Source organism: Lepidochelys kempii, chromosome 2 (assembly GCF_965140265.1).
Source record: "Lepidochelys kempii isolate rLepKem1 chromosome 2, rLepKem1.hap2, whole genome shotgun sequence".
In the NCBI taxonomy this organism is placed as follows: Eukaryota; Metazoa; Chordata; order Testudines; family Cheloniidae; genus Lepidochelys; species Lepidochelys kempii.
The window spans coordinates 249,077,470-249,099,048 of record NC_133257.1 but is presented as its reverse complement, the minus strand read 5'-3'; the positions used below and the strand labels follow the sequence as shown (position 1 = coordinate 249,099,048).

Sequence of the window (21,579 nt, the reverse complement as noted above, 5' to 3'; positions counted from 1 at the left end):
TGCTGTGACATCATGTCGGGTTGCCCTTTGATGGCACCTAAGGTCTTGGTACCACGGCCATCCTTGCCTCTGGTACTGCCACTATCTGCTCCCAAATGGCAGGGGATGGCAATACCGGGAGGGACAGTAACTCCCTCGCTGTCTCAAATTTCTCCAGCATGGATAGTAGCACCAGGGCCGAACTCCAGTGGCTCTCTTTTGGCGGTCAGTCCAAAGGTGCTGGACTCAACTGTGCCCTTCTTGGGGCCGGAGTCAACGGTACCATACACATCGCTGGCAACTCTGAGTGGCCCGGCATGGGTCACACTCTGTCAGTGTCTCAATGTCCCGCAGACCTTGGGGTTGGGGAATGCCCTAGTCAATCTTTTTCTGCTTTTTTCTAGGTACCGGCGATGGAGAGCAGTGCCAAGAGACCCTGGAATTGTCTTCCTTAGCACTGGAGATGAGTGTCGGTGCCGGGAGTCCTGAGCCATACACCCAGAGTGCTTCCTAGGTACCGGAGAAGTGGAACAATGTTCTATCTCCCTTAGAGATGCCAAGGTGCTTCTTACTGAAGCCAAAGTACCCAGTGCTGGGTCAATGTGACTCTGCTCCACAGGGGGACAAAGCACTGCCTCCATAAGGAGGAACTTGAGTCTAATGGCCCTGTCCTCTTAGGTCTTGCAAGTCCTTGCAAATCCTGCAATGCTCCTGCATGTGGGTCTCCTTCCAGACACTTGAGGCAGATGGAATGTAGATCGTTAACCAGCATCAGCTTATGGCATGATGCACCCGGCTTGAACCCCGGGGTCCAAGGCATACCCTGATGCCAGGGAAGGGCTAACCCCGCTAAGCGGGGTCTGCTACAAACAAACAAACAAAAACTCAAACTCTAGAAAAAGAAGTATTTACAGATGATCAGCAAAGTCCACAGAGAAGTACTGAAAAAACGCAAGGATGAGCAGCAGTTTCAGTGACTTTCATGGGCGGAAAAAAGGAATTGAGGGGTCGGCAGGGCCCTATATAACGGTGCTATGAGGGTGCAACTCCAGGGGGCACCACAGCTGACCCAACAGATACCACAGAGAAAAACTTTCCAGCGGCGGTTCTCAGGGCAAGCACACACCTACACTGGAATGGACATGATCAAGCATTTGAAGAAGAACTTAAGGTCACAGGTAATGTTTCTTAAAGAAAAAAATTTCATATATTTCAGTGATATTCTGATTGTTTAAGAAAAGTAGTAAGATTCTTAAGCATTTTTATTTCCTAGTATAACTGAAGAATTGCTTAGTATTCACTTGTACTGCAGTAGTGCCTAGGGACTCAAACTGGATATCAAGAACCCAATATGCTAAGTACTATGTACAAGTTCAGGCTAAATTCTCCAGGTACTATACAGTTCACCTGGTACTAAGAGCCCCTTAATAAAATTGTTAAGTCAGGTGTAGAATCACATTAATGCACTATCTTTCAAAAGGCAGAGAAACTGTTTACACATAGTGGTGATTTTCTAAAGTCTTTTTTAGTGAGAACACAGATTTGTAACATAGTCAAAACAGTATTTCAACCTGAGGAAAACTGGAATTGTGGTTGGTCTATGGAATAATAGGTCTGTAGTAACAAGTGAAGGCCTTATAAAAAACAAGATCTGGAGAAACAAGCATACATGTTGATTTGTTGCTGAAAGATAGCTAATGCAGATTTATACATTTGTATAATAGCTAGTTTTCAATGCTTCTATCGTCAATATATAAATAGGAAATATTAAAGTAAACCAGATCATTCAGAAACTACCTAACTAGAACAAAATTATTTAACATGGCTAATATTACCCTTAATTCATATAATTATATTGTTTCTGTAGCATAGGATGTGACCAAGCAAGCACAGTTCTGAGACTTTTTCAATACCTCTGAATGCACTAAGTCAACGACACAGTAACAAATTTAGAATTTGTTTTTGCTGTAGTGTTATAAGAATAAAACAACTGGTTCATTACCATACTTTCTTCATTGGCTTAATATATATCTCAGTTTCAATCCATGCTATGACATTTTAAGGTGTGTAATGTATAGACCTCAATATTCCCTAGTGTGCAAACCAAAGTAAAAAGTTACAGCTGAAAACAATTTTTCACTGAGAAGCGATCAGGTTTAAGACTTCTGCAAACACAGTACAAATCTGAGTCTGCAGAAACTGATAATACTTCAATAATTCCAAAAGTGGGCTATGATGTAGAATCAGAAGGGTAAGAATTATACTGTAGTTTTTGGAGTGCTTTTTCCCTTTCCTGCAGCACAGAATGGTTTGTCTGTGCTTAGGGAGACAAGAGTCAACAGTGAGACAATAAGAACTGGAAAGCCTGTTTCACAAGGTGTTACTTTCATGATAACAGATGGGGCCAAATCCTGTTGTCTTTACTCAGCAAAAAAAAAAAAAAAAAAAGAGATTCACTTTGGGGGAAAAAGCCTACATATTGGCGCTTAGCTCCATAACCTGAAATAAGTGGTGTATTGTCTGTCTAAAGTTCACTATATGACTATAAGAATTGGTACTTCCACAAATACTATGTCACAAAAAGACTAACTCTGAAAGAAGTTAACTTAAAATATGTGAAAACATATGGAAAAGCAGAATGGGAAAATGTGTTTACCTCTTCTTTTTTTATATGGTTAACACTCATAAAGCACTGAAGCAACAAATCTTTTACTTCGTAACTCTCCTCAAGGTCATAATCAAAACACAGTAACATCTGGTGTAGATGCCATAGACGAACTATATCTGCACCCTAAAAAAAGAAAGAAACACGGCTATGCTGTAGTGAAAGTAAACCCAATTACATTTTTAGATTTTGCTGTCTAAGAGCTCTCCTGCCAACCACATTTCAGTTTCAGGACCTGAACCAGTCCTGTACCATATAGGCAGTGGTACTTTTTCAGACTGCATAAAACATTAATTTCCCTGATATAGTGGAAATGGAAACAGATTGAAACAACATGCATGACCACAGAAAAAAGACTTGCAGTGAATCTGAGAGTCCAAGAGGAAGCCAAGGAAAAGAAACCGAAGATCATTAGGATAAGGGGAAGAAACAAGACAATGTTGTAGAGGTGGGATGAACCATGACAGAAGCAATTAGAATGATGGAGATGACAAAAATGAAAATGACTGTAGAGGAAACAATTTCTTGGGTACTGCCACAGATGTGCACAGTGCTTTACAAAACACAGTTCAGACAAAAATCGTTCGAGAAAATTAAATCGAAATCAAACTGAAATAAAACAAGCAATTAAAAATGAGAAGTAAGGATGGGAGCTAAGAATTATAGTTCATCAGCAATGGAAAGCTGAGCGAAAGGAGTGGACATGCCTCTGGAGCACACTGGGTGTGGAACTGCAGTTATGTCTCTGCCTCAGTTTCCCCTACTTGCCTTTCAATAAATTCAATGAGGCTTGTATACAGAGAATAATGCCCCTTCTGGGGTCTAGTTTATTTAATCAACTGCCAAACATGGTATGTAAACAAGCCTTCTCCCTCAGCTGTAACTCTCCTGGCTTCTCCACTGCCTAGTCTCTCCCCTGATGACTCAGGGCATCTCCTCGGCCTTCCTGTCCAGAGAGCTTTGTAATCTCTCCTCTGGAAATGTGTGTTCTGGGGTAGTTCCTCTCTCCAGAAGCTTCCTCTGTATTCTGGCTCTTCATAAAGCCCAGGTGTTCCTCTACTAATTAACTAACACCCAGCTACTGAAAGACACCATAATAGAGGTTCAACTTAAATGTATACCCCAAATTAAAAAAAAAAATTGTAAGAAAACCAAAAAAGTGCCACCGTGGCTAAAAAACAAAGTGAAAGAAGCAGCGAGAGGCAAAAAGGCATCCTTTAAAAAGTGGAAGTTAAATCCCAGTGAGGAAAATAGAAATAGAAAGCAGCATAAACTCTGGCAAATTAAATGTAAAAATATAATTAGAAGGCCAAAGATTCAAAAAGGAATAGCAAAAAAATGCGTTAAGTACATCAGAAGCAGGAAACCTTCTAAACAACCAGTGGGGCCATTGAACGATCGAGATGCTAATGGAGCACTCAAGGATGATAAGGCCATTGCGGAGAAACTAAATGAATTCTTCGCATTGGTCTTCACGGCTGAGGATGTGAGGGAGATTCCTAAACCTGAGGCATTGTTTTTCAGTGACAAATCTAAGGAACAGTCCCAGATTGAGGTGTCATTAGAGGAGGTTTTGGAACAAATTGATACACTAAATAGTAATAAGTCACCAGGACCAGATGGCATTCACCCAAGAGTTCTGAAGAAACTAAAATGTGAAATTGCAGAACTACTAACTGTAGTCTGTAACCTATCATTTAAATCAGATTCTGTACCAAATGACTGGAGGATAGCTAACGTGATGCCAATTTTTAAAAAGGGCTCCAGACGTGATCCGGGTAATTACAGGCCTGTAAGCCTGACTTCAGTACCGGTGTTGGATCATATTAAAGAAGTTCTGTATTAAAATCACAAATGAGTTTGATTCCCCCTAGTTTAAATTCCAGGGTATTACTAATTAAGAGGTCTCTTGGTTTTTGGTACTGTTTCTCTCCCTCTCTGTGTGAAACTTGCAAGCTGCTAATTGTGTTAGTACATTCTAAGACAGAGTCTGTTCTCAAAGCAATTCTTTGTAACAACCTCTACTCACACAGAGAGAGACTCAAAGCAATACTCTGTAACAACAGAAACAGCACCCAGAGACTCCCCGCCCTTTTGTTGTACTCATCTTGCTTTGTTAACAATTGTGATTAAAATAGGAGATAGAGGATGTACGTGGATGGATGCTTGGTATGGATAATAACTGAATGATCAAGGAGGTGCCAGCCTAAGAATCCAGTGTCCATTGGCTGAAGAAGGCGTCAAGTGGAAATAACCAGAGGACCCCCGGAGGGCAGACTGGAATCCACCCAACAGCCTCAAAGATGGGAGAACCAAAGAACAAGATAACATCTGGCAGCATGGAGCCGTCAGGAATGTGCTATCTGCTGACTGATTCAGCAACAGCATGATGAAGCAATTCCCATAGACTGGCATTGGAAGAAATTCCTATAAAAATGGACTCTAGAAAGTGAGAACTTTGGGGTCTGATTCTGCAAAACAACTTCCAGGAGCGTCAGATGAGCATCTGACAAGGCCCTGCTCCCTCCTCATGTCCACGCCACCTGGCCAGTGGCTTGGCATGAGCAACTCTAAGGCTGGTAACTATGATAACAACCTTGCAGAACCTGTGTGTGTGTGTGTGTGAATAAATATGAAATTGAATGGAATGTATAGCTATAACTAACTGCTTACTATGATTCTTTCTGTATTCACAATATAGCATTTTGCCTTTTCCCCTTTAATAAGATCCTGCTCGTTTTTATTTTATTGGTATAACACCGGGCAAACTGGTTGAAACTATAGTAAAGAACAAAATTGTCAGACACATAGATGAACATAATTTGCTGGGTCAACATGGTTTTTGTAAAGGAAAATCATGCTTCACCAATCTACTAGAATTCTTTGACAGGGTCAATAAGCCTGTGGACAAGGGGGATCCAGTGGACATAGCGTACTTAGATTTTCAGAAAGCCTTCGACAAGGTCCCTCACCAAAGGCCCTTAAGCAAAGTAAGCAGTCATAGCATAAGAGGGAAGGTCCTCTCAAGGATTGGTAACTGGTTAAAAGTTAGGAAATAAATGTTAGGAATAAATGGTCAGTTTTCAGAAAGGACAGAGGTAAATAGTGGTATCCCCCAAGAGTCTGTACTGGGACAAGTCTTATTCAACATATTCATAAATGGTCTGGAAAAAAGGGTAAACACTAAGGTGTCAAAATTTGCAGATGATAACTATCTTGAGTGTTTTTGTAAGACCCAGGCAGACAATAAAGAGCTCCAAAAGGATCTCTGAAAACTGGGTGACTGGGCAACAAAATGGTAGATGAAATTCAATGTTGATAAATGCAAATTAATGCGCACTGGAAAGAATAATCCTAACTATACATATAAAATTAACTGTTATCACTCAAGAAAGATCTTGGAGTCATTGTGGATAGCTCTCTGAAAACATCCACTCAATGTGCAGCAGCAGTCAAAAAAGCAAACAGAATGTTGGGAATCTTTAAGAAAGGGATACATAAGACGACAGAAAATATCTTGCCTCTATATAAATCCATGGTACGCCCACATCTTGAATACTGTGTGCAGATGTGGCCACCCCATCTCCAAAGATATATTAGAATTGGAAAAGGTTCAGAAAAGGGCAACAAAAATGATTAGGGGTATGGAATGGCCACCATATGAGGAGAGATTAATAAGACTGGGACTTTTCAGCTTGGAAAAGAAATGACTAAGGGAGGATACGATAGAGGTCTAAAAATCATGATTGGTGTGGAGAAAGTAAATAAGGAAATGTTATTTATGCCTTCTCATAACACAGGAACTAGGGGTCACCAAATGAAATTAATAGACAGCAGGTTTAACACAAATAAAAGGAAGTATTTTTTCCACACAACGCACAGTCAACCTGTGGAACTCCTTGCCAGAGGATGTTGTGAAGGCCAATCCTATAACAGGGTTCAAAAAAGAACTAGATAAATTCATGGAGAATAGGTCCATCAATGGCTATTAGCCAAGATGGACAGGGGTGCTCCCTAGCCTCTGTTTGCCAGAAGCTGGGAATGGGCAACTGGGGATGGATCACTTGATTATTACGTATTCTGTTCATTCCTTCTGGGGCACCTGGCATTAGCCACTTTCGGAAGACGGGATACTGGGCTAGATGGACCTTTGGTCTGACCCGTATGGCCATTCTTATCCCATTACCAATCCACAGGTGGATCTAGATTGGTTTACTCTCCTTAGCCGAGCCTGGGTGCCTGACCCCTCCGAGGGCCAGCCCCTGTGACATCGCACAATAAAGGCTGATCTAGAATGAGGCTGAATTAAAAAAGGATAATTTCTGAAAAGTGCTGAGCACATGTACTCTGAAAAATAAAGCCCTTTTCAGGTTATTCAGGAACGACACCCCAAAATTGAGTCACCCGAAATCATTAGCCACTCTACAAATATTGACCATTAACTTTCTGGGGGATGGGGGAGAAAGTGAGAGGAAAGGTTGCAGAACAAGTGGCTAACTTATCACGTGATATCATTTTCAAAAGGATTCAAGTTTTAAATTCATTCTACACCGGATTATAACAATTTAAAAACACAAATTGCAAGACAGGTATCAATTGGAGACACTTTAGATCCAATCAGCCTTAAACATATGTTGGATAAATTATATTAGAGGCCTTTATGACTGAGACGACCAATTAGCTCAAATAAAATGAAGGATATTTTAGATACATATGAACTCTGGATATTCAATAATAATTATAAAGTTATCCACATAGCTTCAACATACCAAACCAGTTTTGCTCTTCAGACTTTTTCTTAGCAGCATAATAAAAGCTGTTTTCCCCAGTTGTTCTTTTCCTTCCAGTCCTTTCTCCCACCACATACCACATAATTGCTGGATGGCACCCTGCAGGACTTTTTCAGATTCAGATAATGCATAAAAAATACCTACAACGAGTGCAAAGCAATTATTTACTGCAAGTATAATCAAACTCCTGTGGCACAACAGCCTATTAGCAAGTTGAATCTGTCTCATGATGCCTACCTCAAAGTTCTGTTCTTCCTACGTTTGTGCCCACAATACCAATCACAAACAGAAAAATAAGTTGTTTGGGTTTACATAAATGGTTCTATTAAGCTCTAAGCTCATTGTCAGAGTATACTGGGTCAGCAATAATTCAATTCATAAGATTCACCCATTTTAATAGTGACAGAGAGATAAAGATACTTACCTACCTCACCTGGGGTAGTTAGTTATGTTTGTACAGGATTTGGGGGATGAAGATGCACAGCTTAGCCTTGGACACATCTCTAAATTATAACCCCCCACCCCTTTTATTTTTCCAGCACATAGATAGAATTCTAGATGCCCTACACTTGAAAAAAAAATCAATCTCATAGACAGAATTTAAAATCAAACACTCAGTATACTTAGCGCTATATTAGCTTACACAAATGCACTAGAAAACCACAAATCATCAGCAGATGAACACATAATTAAGCTGGTGATAAATTTATTTTCAGATGGTACCTTGATTCTTGACCAGAGTGTCATTGGAGCAACAGTTATATCTATGTGAACATACGGATACTTCTTAAATAGTTGAGGCACAATTACACTGACCTTCATCTCCCCTTCCATCTTCCTTTGACAACTGTCCCATAGAATGTTGGACACGAATATTTGAAAAATGTATTTAAACTGATAGTTTACTTGTTTTTTAGGGACAGGAGAGTCAACCAACACGATGTAAAAAAGAATGACATAAAACTGTTTTTTCTTATGGGATGGATTGTAAACTTATTTGTTGGAGGAAATAAGGAATCCAAATTAGGATATGCAACCCCCTGCCTGCCATCCTTCACAGTAAGCTGTCATAGTAAATAAGGCCTGCAGGCCAAAATATTAGTGTCTCTGGTACCAAAGTTCACCCTTTTATTCAAACCACAACAAAAACAAGACAACTCAACCATTAGCAGCAGATCAGTGTACTAAAGTGCTGCCGAAAATCAGCATACTATATAACATTCCACATTAAGAAAAATACCCACCATTTAATATTAGAGCACATTCTAGAAGAGCTTTGTAGTTTATATTTTCATCTACTACAGGTATCGAAGCAGTAACTACAGTTGTCACCCCTTGGATCACAGCTGTCATTTGTTTCTGAAAGTTAAAAAACAATTCATCTTAAGTAAACTGAAAAATAGTTTTCTTTAAAATAACTCGAAAGGCTTCAAAATAGGCTATAATTCTGAAAAAAATAAAGTCTCAGAAAATAAGCATTAGCTACAGAAAATGAGCGTGCATAGCTCAAACAATGTTCTGGACACATATCCACTTGCTTTGTTCAATGTTAGATGGAAACTATCAAGTCAATTATGGCACAACATTCATATCTGCAAAAACCAAAGTTTTTACAAAATTTAAATTCAAACAAAAGGCTTTTGATTTTTATGATCTAATTTCTAATTTAATTACTAATACAGAATTTTTGTTTGTATTTAAGCCACGAGCCTGGTTTGTAATCCGAACTTCGCAGCATATCCCCATTTGAGAGATAAGAAATTATATCTACTTAGCAGGGTTGTTTTGTGGATTAATGCATTTGTAATTTTAAATTGTTTAAATCCTCAGCTGCAATGTGCTATATAAGGTAAAGCATTATTGTGTTAGTACAGCGGTTCTCCAACTTTTATAATTTGTGGACCATTACATCACAGTCTTGCTCCCACCAACACAAGTGCTCTACAACACCGACATAATAACTCCACCTCCACAAGAGGCGTAAGGCTTATGTCCGTGTAGTTAGGGTGACGCAGCGTCAGTGTAGACACAGAATGAACCAATAGTCAATGTAAGTGTCATTCTTGTCAATTTCACGGCTCCATATCGGAGATATGAAATTGACAAGAAAAGCTGGCAGTCTTCCTGCTGTGAACACTGAATTTGTAAAAGACTGAACTTGTAATAACATTTGATCAATTAATACACGGTTAGCATCACTTAAGTATACCCCAGAAACAGTCAAAACTCCAGATTATAAAGAGAGCAGGAAAAGATTAAAGAGCGTTAACTCTGAAAAACCCCAACTTGTTTTTTGGAAGTTCTACAAACCAATTCTGTGCCATCTCTAAGTAGATACATCTGCTGGTAGAAGATCCTAATTCAAAGTACTCAGAATCTTGAATAGCACACTGGAAGATTTTGTATTTTTATTTTACCATTTTGGGACTTTCCTCTATTTCCATATCATCATCACTTTCATCTTCAATCCTCTGCCATCCTTCCACTGGGTTCTCTACCAAAATTTGTGTTAATAGATGCGTCAGCCTCTCCCATAATACTTCCTTCTGTTTTCTTGGTAATTCCTGAAGCAATTCATTCAGATCAAATGGATCTTTCTGTAAAGTGTTCAGAAAACATTACATGGCACAAAATAACAAATTTATTCTGTGTCAGTGTAGTGGTTTACATTGATACAGTCACACTGCAATAAAATGCTTATTTTAAACAAATCTTTCATACTATACCTAGTAATAAAGGGAAAATTACTTGCTTGAAATTCTGCTTATTTGATGACATCAATTTGAAGGATTCCTACTTCTAAGTCTTAACTCCTTATCAAAAAACAAAGAGAACTTCCTTAATGCAAAGTCTTTTCATCTTTGAGGGCAACAGTAAGTGGGATCAATCATAAATAAAGCTAAGTTTTTGTCACGGATATTTTTAGTAAAAGTCAGGGACAGGTCATGGGAAATAAAAATTCATGGCAGCCTGCGACCTGTCCCTGACAAAAAATATCCCTGACAAAAGGGATAGGTAGGTTCAGCACCCACTGCTGCTGGGGCTCCCGGGTCTCACACCGATGCAGTGCGTGGGAGCTCCGAGGTCCCTCTTCCTCGGGGCTGGGCTGCTGCAGGGTCCCCCAGCCGCCTGCCACTGGGCAGCTGCGCGGGATCCCACTGGCCGCCCACCATGGCTGGGCAGCTGCACAGGGTCCCCCCACCAGGTTGGGGCCTAGGAGCTCCAAAGGCAAAGCTGGCTGGGAGCTCCAGCCCCAGGTCAGAAAATGTCAAGGAGGTCAATGGAAGTCATGGATTCCGTGACTTCCATGACATAATCGTAGCCTTAATCATGAACCAGGTTCCCCACTGACCATCAAACAATACCACCTGCTGAGTATAAATGCTCCAAATGTTCCTATCACGTCCTTCTTGACTTACAGCTAGAGGGAATTTCACCATTCTTCCATTACAAAGTTAGAATCCAGAAGTAAGAATCCTGCACTGATGGTATTTTTAGATAAACGTTTGTGATAACATTCAAAAGAACAGGTTTCAGAGTATCAGCCATGTTAGTCTGTATCTGCAAAAAGAAAAGGAGTACTTGTGGCACCTTAGAGACTAACATTTATTTGAGCATAAGCTTTCGTGACCTACAGCATGCACCCGATGAACTGAGCTGTAGCTCATGAAAGCTTATGCTCAAATAAATTTGTTAATCTCTAAGGTGTCACAGGTTTCAGAGTAACAGCCATGTTAGTCTGTATTCGTAAAAAGAAAAGGGGTATTTGTGGCACCTTAGAGACTAACCAATTTATTTGAGCATAAGCTTTCGTGAGCTACTTCATCGGATGCATACTGTGGAAAATATAGTGGGGAGATTTTATATATACAGAGAACATGAAACAATGGGTGTTACCATACAGACTGTAACAAAGTGATCAGGAAAGGTGAGCTATTACCAGCAGGAGGGCAGTGAGGGGGGAACCTTTTGTAGTGATAATCAAGGTGGGCCATTTCCAGCCGTTTACGAGAACAGTAGGAGGGGAAATAAACAAGGGGAAATAGTTTTACTTTGTGTAATGACACATCCATTCCCAGTCTTTATTCAAGCCTAAGTTAATTGTATCCAGTTTGCAAATTAATTCCAATTCAGCAGTCTCTTGCTGGAGTCTGTTTCTGAAGTTTTTTTGTTGAAGAATTGCCACTTTTAGGTCTCAAAAACATGGTAACACCCATTGTTTCATGTTCTCTGTGTATATAAAATCTCCCCACTATATTTTCCACTGTATGCATCCGATGAAGTGAGCTGTAGCTCACGAAAGCTTATGCTCTAATAAATTTGTTAGTCTCTAAGGTGCCACAAGTACTCCATCTCATCATGATGTCCTAACAAAATATCAACTGAGCGATCTGTTGACAAAATTCCTTTCCTCCTCACTGCCCTCAACTCAAACAGGATTTGTTAGCTTCTAAATGCAGGCTAACCAAAATTACCCTGACATAAGGTGTATATCCCAGCTTCAAAAAAAAAAAAAAAAAAAAAAGGGGTGGGGGCATATAATGGTCACTCTCAAAGACCTAACTTTCACACACGCATCATAAAGTTCTTAGATGACCCTCAGTAACAGTCATCCATGTGGGAACTGAATTCACCCAGAACAATTAGCGTGACACTGAGCCAGCAAGGGTTAAGCAACCAGCAGGCTTTAACAACCCTTAAGGACTTATTAGAAGAGTGCTGAAATGGTAAAACAGGACTATTCCTTGTAGATAGTTAGCAAAACCATGTTAAGTAGATTAAAGTGCCTGTATTGTTAGAAGATCAAAAGTAGATAATAATTGTATTTGTCTGTGTTTACTTAGATCTTGTTAGAAGTTTAACAATGTGATAGAATTAGGTTGTAGATGCTAAACTTCTGTTCCTGTCTATAATGTTTCATTACTATATTCTATTGATTCAGAGATCAAAATGAGATATTAATATTTAGATGGAATTTGTGGTGTAATAATATTGTCTTCATTTCTCTTTGAAATTTGTAGTAAACTACCCATGAATGGTTTGATTTGCTTTATGCTAAGCAACTCAATTACCAGTGAATGAACATATTTTAAGAGTGACCAAGTTGTATATAAGACACCAGCGTTTTATAAAACATACATACATACAATATAGTTTCTTGGTATTATGTCTGCAATAAATCAGGTTTCATTTTTGAGTCAGGGTTAAAACAAGCACATTTTCAAAGTAGTGTGAATACAGAACTGTCCAATTCTTTATTAATGAAATCACATGGTTAAATCTTCATTTGCCATTTTGACAGCCTACTCCTGATTAAGTTATTTGGCAATTAAGCTTCTCAGTTGAAGACAGTGATTTATGGGTATTTGCCATTTGTAATACTTAACTCTAAAGTCTATTTAATAGTTCATATGTATATAATTTGATGAAATTATACTTTGTTTCAGGATCTCTTTATGGAGCTCAGGAATTTATATCTGGCATGGGATCGCAGACAGCTCATATTTCAATTTCACCTGTGGGACAGACTTATATGGAAGGCTCTTATAACAGCATATTAGTGAAACTGAGTAGAACGCAGTCTAAGCTTCGCTGAGAAACACAAGTATCCTGTTGCAAACTATGCAAATAAACATGCTTAAGTCAGTTTCATTGAGATCCCGTAACAGCACATGCTGTATCTTAGCAGATAAAAGATAGAATGAATAGAGGACGTACAAAAGGTGATGGGAAGCAAAAAAATACCAGAAGGAGAGATGAGAAGACAAAATATCTCTAAAAAGTGGGGGAATGGAGAGAAAATAAATAAAAACAAATTAATTTTAGTATACTGGATTGGTAACCAGAAAAACTCAGTAGTCTAGGTTGACAATGCAATTTAAGTACTAATTTTTAAATTAATATTTACCACAATAATTATTCTAAACATGGTTGCAGTTACTAGCATGGAAGATTTAAAAAAAAAATCTAAGTATTGATAGATGGGAGGATTTTACTACTATTATCCATATTTATCATGGATTACTTACATGAAGCTGCAAATAATGCACAAACTCTTCAACAGTATCTGTAGATACAACTTGTAGAAATGCTTCACGTCTTGTCATGATTTATTTTTTCCAAAGGTCCTTAATTTGTGAAGCTAGAAGAAAAAAGTCAGTTATTAAAAAAATACCTTTTTTCAATCAGTATATAGTGTAATTTTTCAGATGAAGAGGCATTATGGGTACAAGAGTAAGATTAATAAATTTCTCATCCAAATCATACTTCATAAGAAACAGACCACATCATTTATCACCCCAAAAAGCATATTCACAGATAGCTTTACTAGCTAATTTTCTGGTTAATAATGACATCAACCTTCAGAATCTGTACTTTAAATAAAAAACAAAAATGCTTTAGTAGGAAAGAGATCTTTTTAAAGAAAATTTAGAAGAACTTAGGTTTTTTTTAAACGAGGATCATTACTTTTTCCACCAAACTCTCTTTTTAGCTAATAACTTAGCATCCTAGACAGCAATATTTACTTACACAAAGCCACAAACAGTGGCAGTTCAAGTTCTCTCAGTGCTGCCTCACCAAATTTTTCAACTTTGACCTAAGGAGCAAGACCTAGACCAGCAAGAGCTAAGTAGTGCCCAGTTAACCCACAGTTTATACTACAAGATATACCTACTAGTCCTGTTGCCTGCCTTTGATAGGAATGCCCGATTTCTAACAGCTTTTATTGTTATGATGGGAGAGAAAAAACAAACAGTTCTCTAAATATATTAAGCCTAGCTCTTGACTACACTTCTCACTAGTGTGTTACCCAAGGATCTCTTTGCTGAAGCCCCACACATTCATCTTTCATATCCACCTCTGATTACTCTGCTGGATATATGCCATCATGTGCCAGCAATGCCCCTCTGCCATGTACATTGGCCAAACCAGACAGTCTCTACGCAAATGAATAATGGACACAAATCTGACAACAGGAATCCCGGTTGGAGAACACTTCAACCTCTCTGGCCACTCAGTAACAGACTTAAAGATAGCAATTTTGCAACAGAAAAGCTTCAAAAACAGACTCCAACAAGAAACTGCTGAGCTTGAAATAATATGCAAACTAGATACCATTAACTTGAGTTTGAATAGAGACTGGGAGTGGCTGGGTCATTACACACATTGAATCTATTTCCCCATGATAAGTATCCTCACACCTTCTTGTCAACTGTCTAAATGGGCCATCTTGATTATCACTACAAAAGTTTTTTTCCTCCTGCTGATAATAGCCCAACTTAATTAGTTTAATTAGCCTCTTACAGTTGATGTGGCTACTTCCACCTTTTCATGTTCTCTTATATATGTGTGTATCTCTCTCTCTCTCTCTATATATATATCTATCTATCTTCTTAGTATATGTTCCATTCTATGCATCCGATGAAGTGGGCTGTAGCCCACGAAAGCTTATGCTCAAATAAATTTGTTAGTCTTGAAAGTGCCACAAGTACTCCTGTTCTTTCTTCTGAATAGTAATCCTCAAATTTTTCAGGCATTAAAAATAATCAAAACCTTTGGATCAGCTGAATAATTGACATTTGCTTCCAGCCTTAAAAACAGGGTAAAAATTTATTACTGATATTTATAACGTCAACCAGTTCAAACTTGTTTTTGCAAGGCATATTTTTGAAGTTTTGGAGATTTTCTATAGAACTTACCCCAGCAGTAAAACAGTTCACTTTACAAAGCCAAAATATTTGAGTGACACTGCAAGGGAGAAACAATTTTAGATCTCCACAAAAATGTGAGATCTAATGCGGGGAGGGACCAGAGGAAAGTACTTGTGAATTTTGACAAAATTCCTCACATTTATATTAATTTGCTGACTGAGCTGGCTACATCGCAGAAGTATTACATTATCCGCTCCAGAGATGACGTATATTAAATGCCATGGACATATCTGTATTACAAACTTTGGATGATACAAGTTACATGGGCATACAGCTGTCAAAGTTCGTATTTCTTTCATTTGTGTGTATACTTGGCTGCTTGTGTGGGGCTGTACATACTTACTAAAAGTGCATGAAATAATCAGTTTAATTCACCAACTACAGGTAATCCCTTGTTTAAAAAAAAATCTTTTAGTTGTAAATGTGAAACATGTTTTATAAAGGAAGTGTATGTAGCCAAAATATTTAATTTAAATATTCTGTTTAATAACAATAATTTTTTATACACTGTTGTATGTTTAAGTTCCGTTACCATCCTAATACAGTTTGATACAAATCATGAACAAAAAGTTAATAAATAAGCACTATGGCATTGACCATTTTCTAACAAATTAAAGGTACACAATTAAGAATCTGAATATATTAAGCTATATAATTGCTTAAATAAATGTATACAGTTACAGTGTATCCTCCTAGGCAGCAAAAAAGATGCACCAAATCTAGTGTAAAAGCTCTATGTAACTCTAAATCAACATATTTTAATGCTTGTCAACCAATGAGCACCTTTCCTTAGAAAGAAAAGGAGAACTTGTGGCACCTTAGAGACTAACCAATTTATTTGAGCATAAGCTTTCGTGAGCTACAGCTCACTTCATCGGATGCATACTGTGGAAAAATACAGAAGATGTTTTTATACACACAACCCCCCCCCCCACTCTCCTGCTGGTAGCAGCTTATCTAAAGTGATCATTCTCCTTACAATGTGTATGATAATCAAGGTGGGCCATTTCCAGCACAAATCCAAGGTTTAACAAGAACGCCTGAGGAACGGGGGGTGGGGTGGGGGGAGGGAAGGAATAAGCAATGGGAAATAGGTTACTTTTTATAATGACTCAACCATTCCCCCCCCCGCCCCCCAGACGTTCTTGTTAAACCCTGGATTTGTGCTGGAAATGGCCCACCTTGATTATCATACACATTGTAAGGAGAATGATCACTTTAGATAAGCTATTACCAGCAGGAGAGTGGGGGGGGGGGGGGGAGAGAAAACCTTTTGTAGTGATAAACACCCATTTTTTCATGGTCTGTGTGTATAAAAACATCTTCTGTATTTTCCACAGTATGCATCTGATGAAGTGAGCTGTAGCTCACGAAAGCTTATGCTCAAATAAATTGGTTAGTCTCTAAGGTGCCACAAGTTCTCCTTTTCTTTTTGCGAATACAGACTAAACACGGCTGTTACTCTGAAACCTTTCCTTAGAAAACAACTGAAGTACAAATAGAAAAGTTGATTAAAAACAATGATTTAAACTGAGGCTTTCCACTTGGTGATTTAAATCACGATTTAAATTGCTGATTTAAAATCAATTCACCCTGCAACAGGCAATGCAATATAAACTATAAACAAAAATTAATGGAATGGAACTTTGAAATTGGAAAGGCAACAAACATTTGTCCATTTTAGTGCACCAGTGTAATCTGCTGGAGCTACACATACACCAGTCATGCTTCTCACAGGTCAGATTGTGATATTCTGGTTTTCCTTGCTGTCCCCACACGTGGGGTAAGGATATAACCTGTGATGCCAGGTGAAACGTTGTGGGGGGTGGCGATATAAGGAGCTACTACCATGGAGTTTTCCAAGCAGAGGGGAGTCTGAGATTTTTGGACCTGTAGGTCAACCAGGATCTGCAGCATTTCGGTTTGCTGCCTGAGAAGACCCATTATGCCATAGACTCTCTCGCTCTCCTTTTTCCGCTGGAATTCTGGGCCTCTCCCCTCTTCCCTTCTCCATGCCACCTGCAACAATGGCCCTCAAGGCCCTGGCTTGCAGCATCTCACTGCACGTCCTCCTTAGTCCTCTCCCTTTCTCCTCCACCTCAGGGTCAAGGTGTTCTGAAGGTATGGAGAATGTCACAATGCCAACTGCTGACAGATGCATCATTGTATTTACAGTCACAACGGAAAGGGAGAGATAAGTTTCAAAACTCTTTTCCCTTATTCCCATAAAAACTTTTCAGATGACATCTTATTGACACTTCAGCTTTGGAGTGCCTCTGTGCATTGCTACTCTCCAGCCCCAGCCAGCTGCAAGTGAAAGTGTGTTGGGGGGAGGAACTTCAGTTGCGAGAAACAATAACTTTTTTGTCCATATTCCACTGGTATGAGTATAGGGAAGTGGCATTGAATACTAGCACTGTTTTCCACAGATGGTGATGGTTTTAGCTGGTATCTCATTCCTGAGGGTAACAAAGGTACAGACAGCACAGCTGCTACTGGCATCCTGAAGCCACCCAGGCCCCACCATGTTGCTAGCCTGTTTACTGCAAGGATGCCAGCCAAACTCATCACAGACCAAAGTGGGAAAGCATCCCACCCCAGAGGAAGAAATAAGGCAGCCATCCCTAGAAACCTTCAAGAGACGATTGCTGAATTTCTCCATGAAATTTTCACCAAGATCTTTCAGGATAATATGAGACGTCCCTATGTACATAGGCAAACTGCTCCCAATGGGTTCCCCGCCAACCCAACAGGGGAATGAAAAGCAGTTGTCAACTCTACCTATTTGTTGTAGCACTAACTCAACCCATATGAGTAAAACAATGAGAAGTTGATACTGGTGTCATGTTAACTTGTGGGTGGGATGGGCTGTACATGATCTTTAAATTTAAAGATTGTAAGGAAAAATGTATGCACACGCTTACCAGAGATCCCTTCCCCTGGCTCCTCCATGCTTGGCTGGCAGGACTGGCTAGACTATGGTGGAGTCTCTAACAGGTCCTTGCTCATGGCACAGCTAGAACAGCCTCCCTTCAACTTCCCCTCAGTGTTCACAGCAGAGATCTGTCTCAGGCTCCTCACAGGTATCCACATTGATCTGTGGGGTGCTGATGGGGTCTCCACCAAATATGGCATGCAGCTCATTGTAGAAGTGGCAGATCTCTGACTCAGGATCAGATTTACTGTTGTGCTCCCTGGCATTGTGGTATAACTGGTGTAGGTCCTTTGCTTTCACGTGACACTGCTGCTGATCCCTGTCATACCCCTGTGCAATCTGTTCATAGATGTTCATGTTTCCTCAGCTGGTCTGTAGCTGTCCTTGCACAGCTGCTTCTCCCCACAAAGAGAATTCAATACCTCCTGTCTACTCCAGGCAGGAGCACATCTAGTGCATGGAGCTGGCATGTTCAGTTGAGCAGCTGCACACAACAAGGATGAGCTGCTAGATGTGCTCTCCAAGCTGGTCAATCAGGAAAAGGCATTTCAAAAATACACAGGCAGGGAGGGGAGGTGAGGCTTTCGGTCTCTGTGACCCTGGGCTGCACAGTTCACAATTGTGACCAGACCAATCACTGTCACAGGAAATGGGACATTGTGGGACAGCTGTTGGTGGACCATTAGGGTCAACACAGGTCACACAGTTTCTACACTAGCACTGCATCAACTTCAGTAGATCAACCACAGCTCCACATCGTTATGGGGAAGCGGTTTACTACATGGCCATAATGGAAATTTTGTCTCTTGCAGACAAGTGCAAGTGTGGACACATGCACTAATAGCTCAGCACAAAAGTTTTAGGAGTAGATCAGGACTTGGTCAAGGAAATCTTTGTGCCCTGTCCAAGGAAGATTCAACTCAGCACTAAAGCAGAGCTAAAGATCTCTTCTAGCTCCTTTTTGAACTGGTTGAATTTTTCAAAATACTTTTGTTTCGTCTTTGTGCAATTTACAGTAAGATGTTAAGCAATAAGAAGCAATAAATACCCACACTAATGTCTTAAGTGAAACTTAAATCAGCAAGAGGATTTCTGTACCATCTAAGCTAGAATCCAGTAAAAACTAACAAAAGAGAGAATGAGGAGAATGGTGTGAACTGATTTTGTTTTAAGTATCTAGATAAAAGATTAACTTCACAAAATTTTGAACTTTTGAACAAAGAATAGAACTTCATCCTGTGGTTACTAACAATCAGAACTAGTTTGATTCACACTTTTCTGCTAGATCGTAAAAAAAAAAAAAAAAAATTGGTGGTGCACCTGTGGTATAATACTGCCTGTATCACCTAGCAAGAAAATTTAAACAAGAATCCAGCATTTAGTGGAGATGGTCATGTGACTATAGATTCAGATACTGAGGGTAACATCCATAATTAGCTTTGCACTCTCTGCTTATTTCTGAAGCTCATTAGAGGTTAATTGTTTGTGGCAAAAAATAATAATTTTGGAAGCTGTAATAAGTTTAAAATGGGGTGCAGAGTTGAGTGTCAAAGTGCCTTTTCAGTAAGAACAAGACACATTTCCCACTTTTCATGTCTACCTCTTTACATTGTAATTCTCCCTTTTACATAACTACCTACAAGATTCAGCTCCCTTCTACCACCATCAATAATGCTTATACTTGAGGCATGTTATTGTCATTAAGGATATTTACCTACCCATCCCACTTTATTCTCCTCTACATAATTTCCAAATATTTATTGCAAATCTTCCATCAACTTTGGTGGCTGAAACATCAAACTTTCTGATACAGAAAAAACAGGAGAAAAAAGTATCAGTAGTTTGTGGTATTTTTTTAATTAGCTCCTCCCTTTTATGTTTTTAATTTAGAAATAGTAAGTGGGTACAAAGGGGTAACAATGTATATACCAAGGTAATGAGCAAAGGCCTATGGCTATAAAACTCAAGCTGTAACAATAAAATCATATGCCAGTGCAGGAAGTGTGAGAGAAAAAGTGAGGTGGAAATTAAACAGGAAGTTGACATTTCAGTTGCTAATCATACATAAGCCAGTTTTTACTTAATAAGTGATAACACAAATAATGTGTTGTAATGGTGTAATTGAAGTATATTCCATTTACAAAGCCCTTCATCAAAAGAACTTGTAGAAACGTAGAGAAGAAAAAAGTCTTATTTTATTCTCTAGCCCTATCCCCAAGGCCCAGTGTACTATGATTGGTACTTGCAGCATACGTATGGGTTTTGCCCAGTTAATGGTACAGGTCCTGTGGGTGACGATTTCATAGTCTGGAATATTTCAATGGTATGAATCCCCTCCCCTGGTTTTTCTGTTGTTAATGTCGCCCGACTGCTCGGTGAGATTCAACAGCCTGGGAATTTGAGAGGCAGGTCGCTTCAGGAAGGAGCCAGGCCGTCTGCTAGCTGGGGCAGAGCAGCGCTGCCCCTAGGGGCACCTCTTCTCTGAGGCGCAGGAGCCCAGCGGGAGGACTGGCGAAACAGACACCCGATGATACGGATACCCGCCACCGCGAACCGGGCGAGCACCGCCACCCCGCGCGCGCGCGCGCGTTCCCTCCCTCCCCACCCAGGCAGCCCGCCCGCCCGCCCAGCATCCCACCGCTCCCGGCCGCCTGCAGCCCCGCACTCTCTCACACAGCCGTGACAAAACCAACCTCCCCCTGCCCAGGCTCCTCGGCCAGCCCTGACACTGACAGGCAGCAGCACCATTCCTCAGCCGGCCCCCAGCGTCAGCCCCGCACCCAGGAACCCCAGACTCACATCGGCCCGAGCCGCTCTGCGCTCGCTCTCCCCGTTTCGAATTCTCCCGCGGCGCGGCGGCCGTTAACCGCCAACGCCCCTTACGCAAGCGCCGCTACACAGCCGTGCGCGAGGGGAAGTGCGAGCGCGCACCCGTCGCCTCTGCGTCCACCCACTCGACTCTGTCTGCACCACAAAGGGCGTGACGGGCGCGCGCGAGCACTGCGGCCGTTGAAGGGAGGAGCTGGCTGGTTAGGGGTTGCCGCCGCTCAAGGTGGGAGGGGACACGTCTGCCCTCCAGTTCCTGCGCTCGCCAGCCGGTTGGCGGCGTTTGCGCTTCAGCAAGGCCCCTTGGAGGCGAGCAATGTCCCTTTGGACTCAAGCAGCTCCCCGCGTTCCCCCACGCACTTTCCATCTCCGCCCCGCAGCGGGTCATGGGCGGAGGTCCTCCACGCACACCCGGGCACAGATTTCACGGCCTGACCTCGGCTCCCCATGATGTCAGGAAGCCGCCTCTGAGGCAGAGGATCCCAGCGTTCAGGCTGTTGCCGCCCAACAGCGAACTATTAAACAGTCGCTCAGCCCCAGCCCAAATCAGCTGGCAGGGCCAGCCGCTGCTGTCTGATCGCAGCATAGATGTTCCCTAAGAGTCCATCTCCTGCTGCATGTCAATAGGATGCATGCAGGAAATGCTGTGGCCTGTGGGGCTCCAGCCGCAGA

The 21,579-nt window shown here is 40.7% G+C and overlaps 1 protein-coding gene across 4 annotated transcripts in view; it reads right to left on the bottom strand.

Annotated features, from left to right (window-relative positions):
- The window catches only part of NCAPG2 (non-SMC condensin II complex subunit G2), a 116,491-nt gene extending 95,452 nt beyond the window's left edge, over positions 1-21,039 (bottom strand). For 3 of the 4 annotated variants that reach the window (XM_073334541.1, XM_073334542.1, XM_073334544.1), the window contains exons 1-6: positions 20,881-21,039; positions 13,464-13,576; positions 9,852-10,031; positions 8,679-8,793; positions 7,414-7,574; positions 2,636-2,770 (exon numbers count right to left, since the gene is read on the bottom strand). In XM_073334541.1, the coding sequence (XP_073190642.1) occupies positions 2,636-2,770; positions 7,414-7,574; positions 8,679-8,793; positions 9,852-10,031; positions 13,464-13,541 (669 nt within the window). In that variant the 5' untranslated portion in view covers positions 13,542-13,576; positions 20,881-21,039. The remainder of the gene's footprint in view (positions 1-2,635; positions 2,771-7,413; positions 7,575-8,678; positions 8,794-9,851; positions 10,032-13,463; positions 13,577-20,880) is intronic. The other variant, XM_073334543.1, reaches the window with a different exon arrangement.
- Positions 21,040-21,579: the final 540 nt, after the last annotated feature.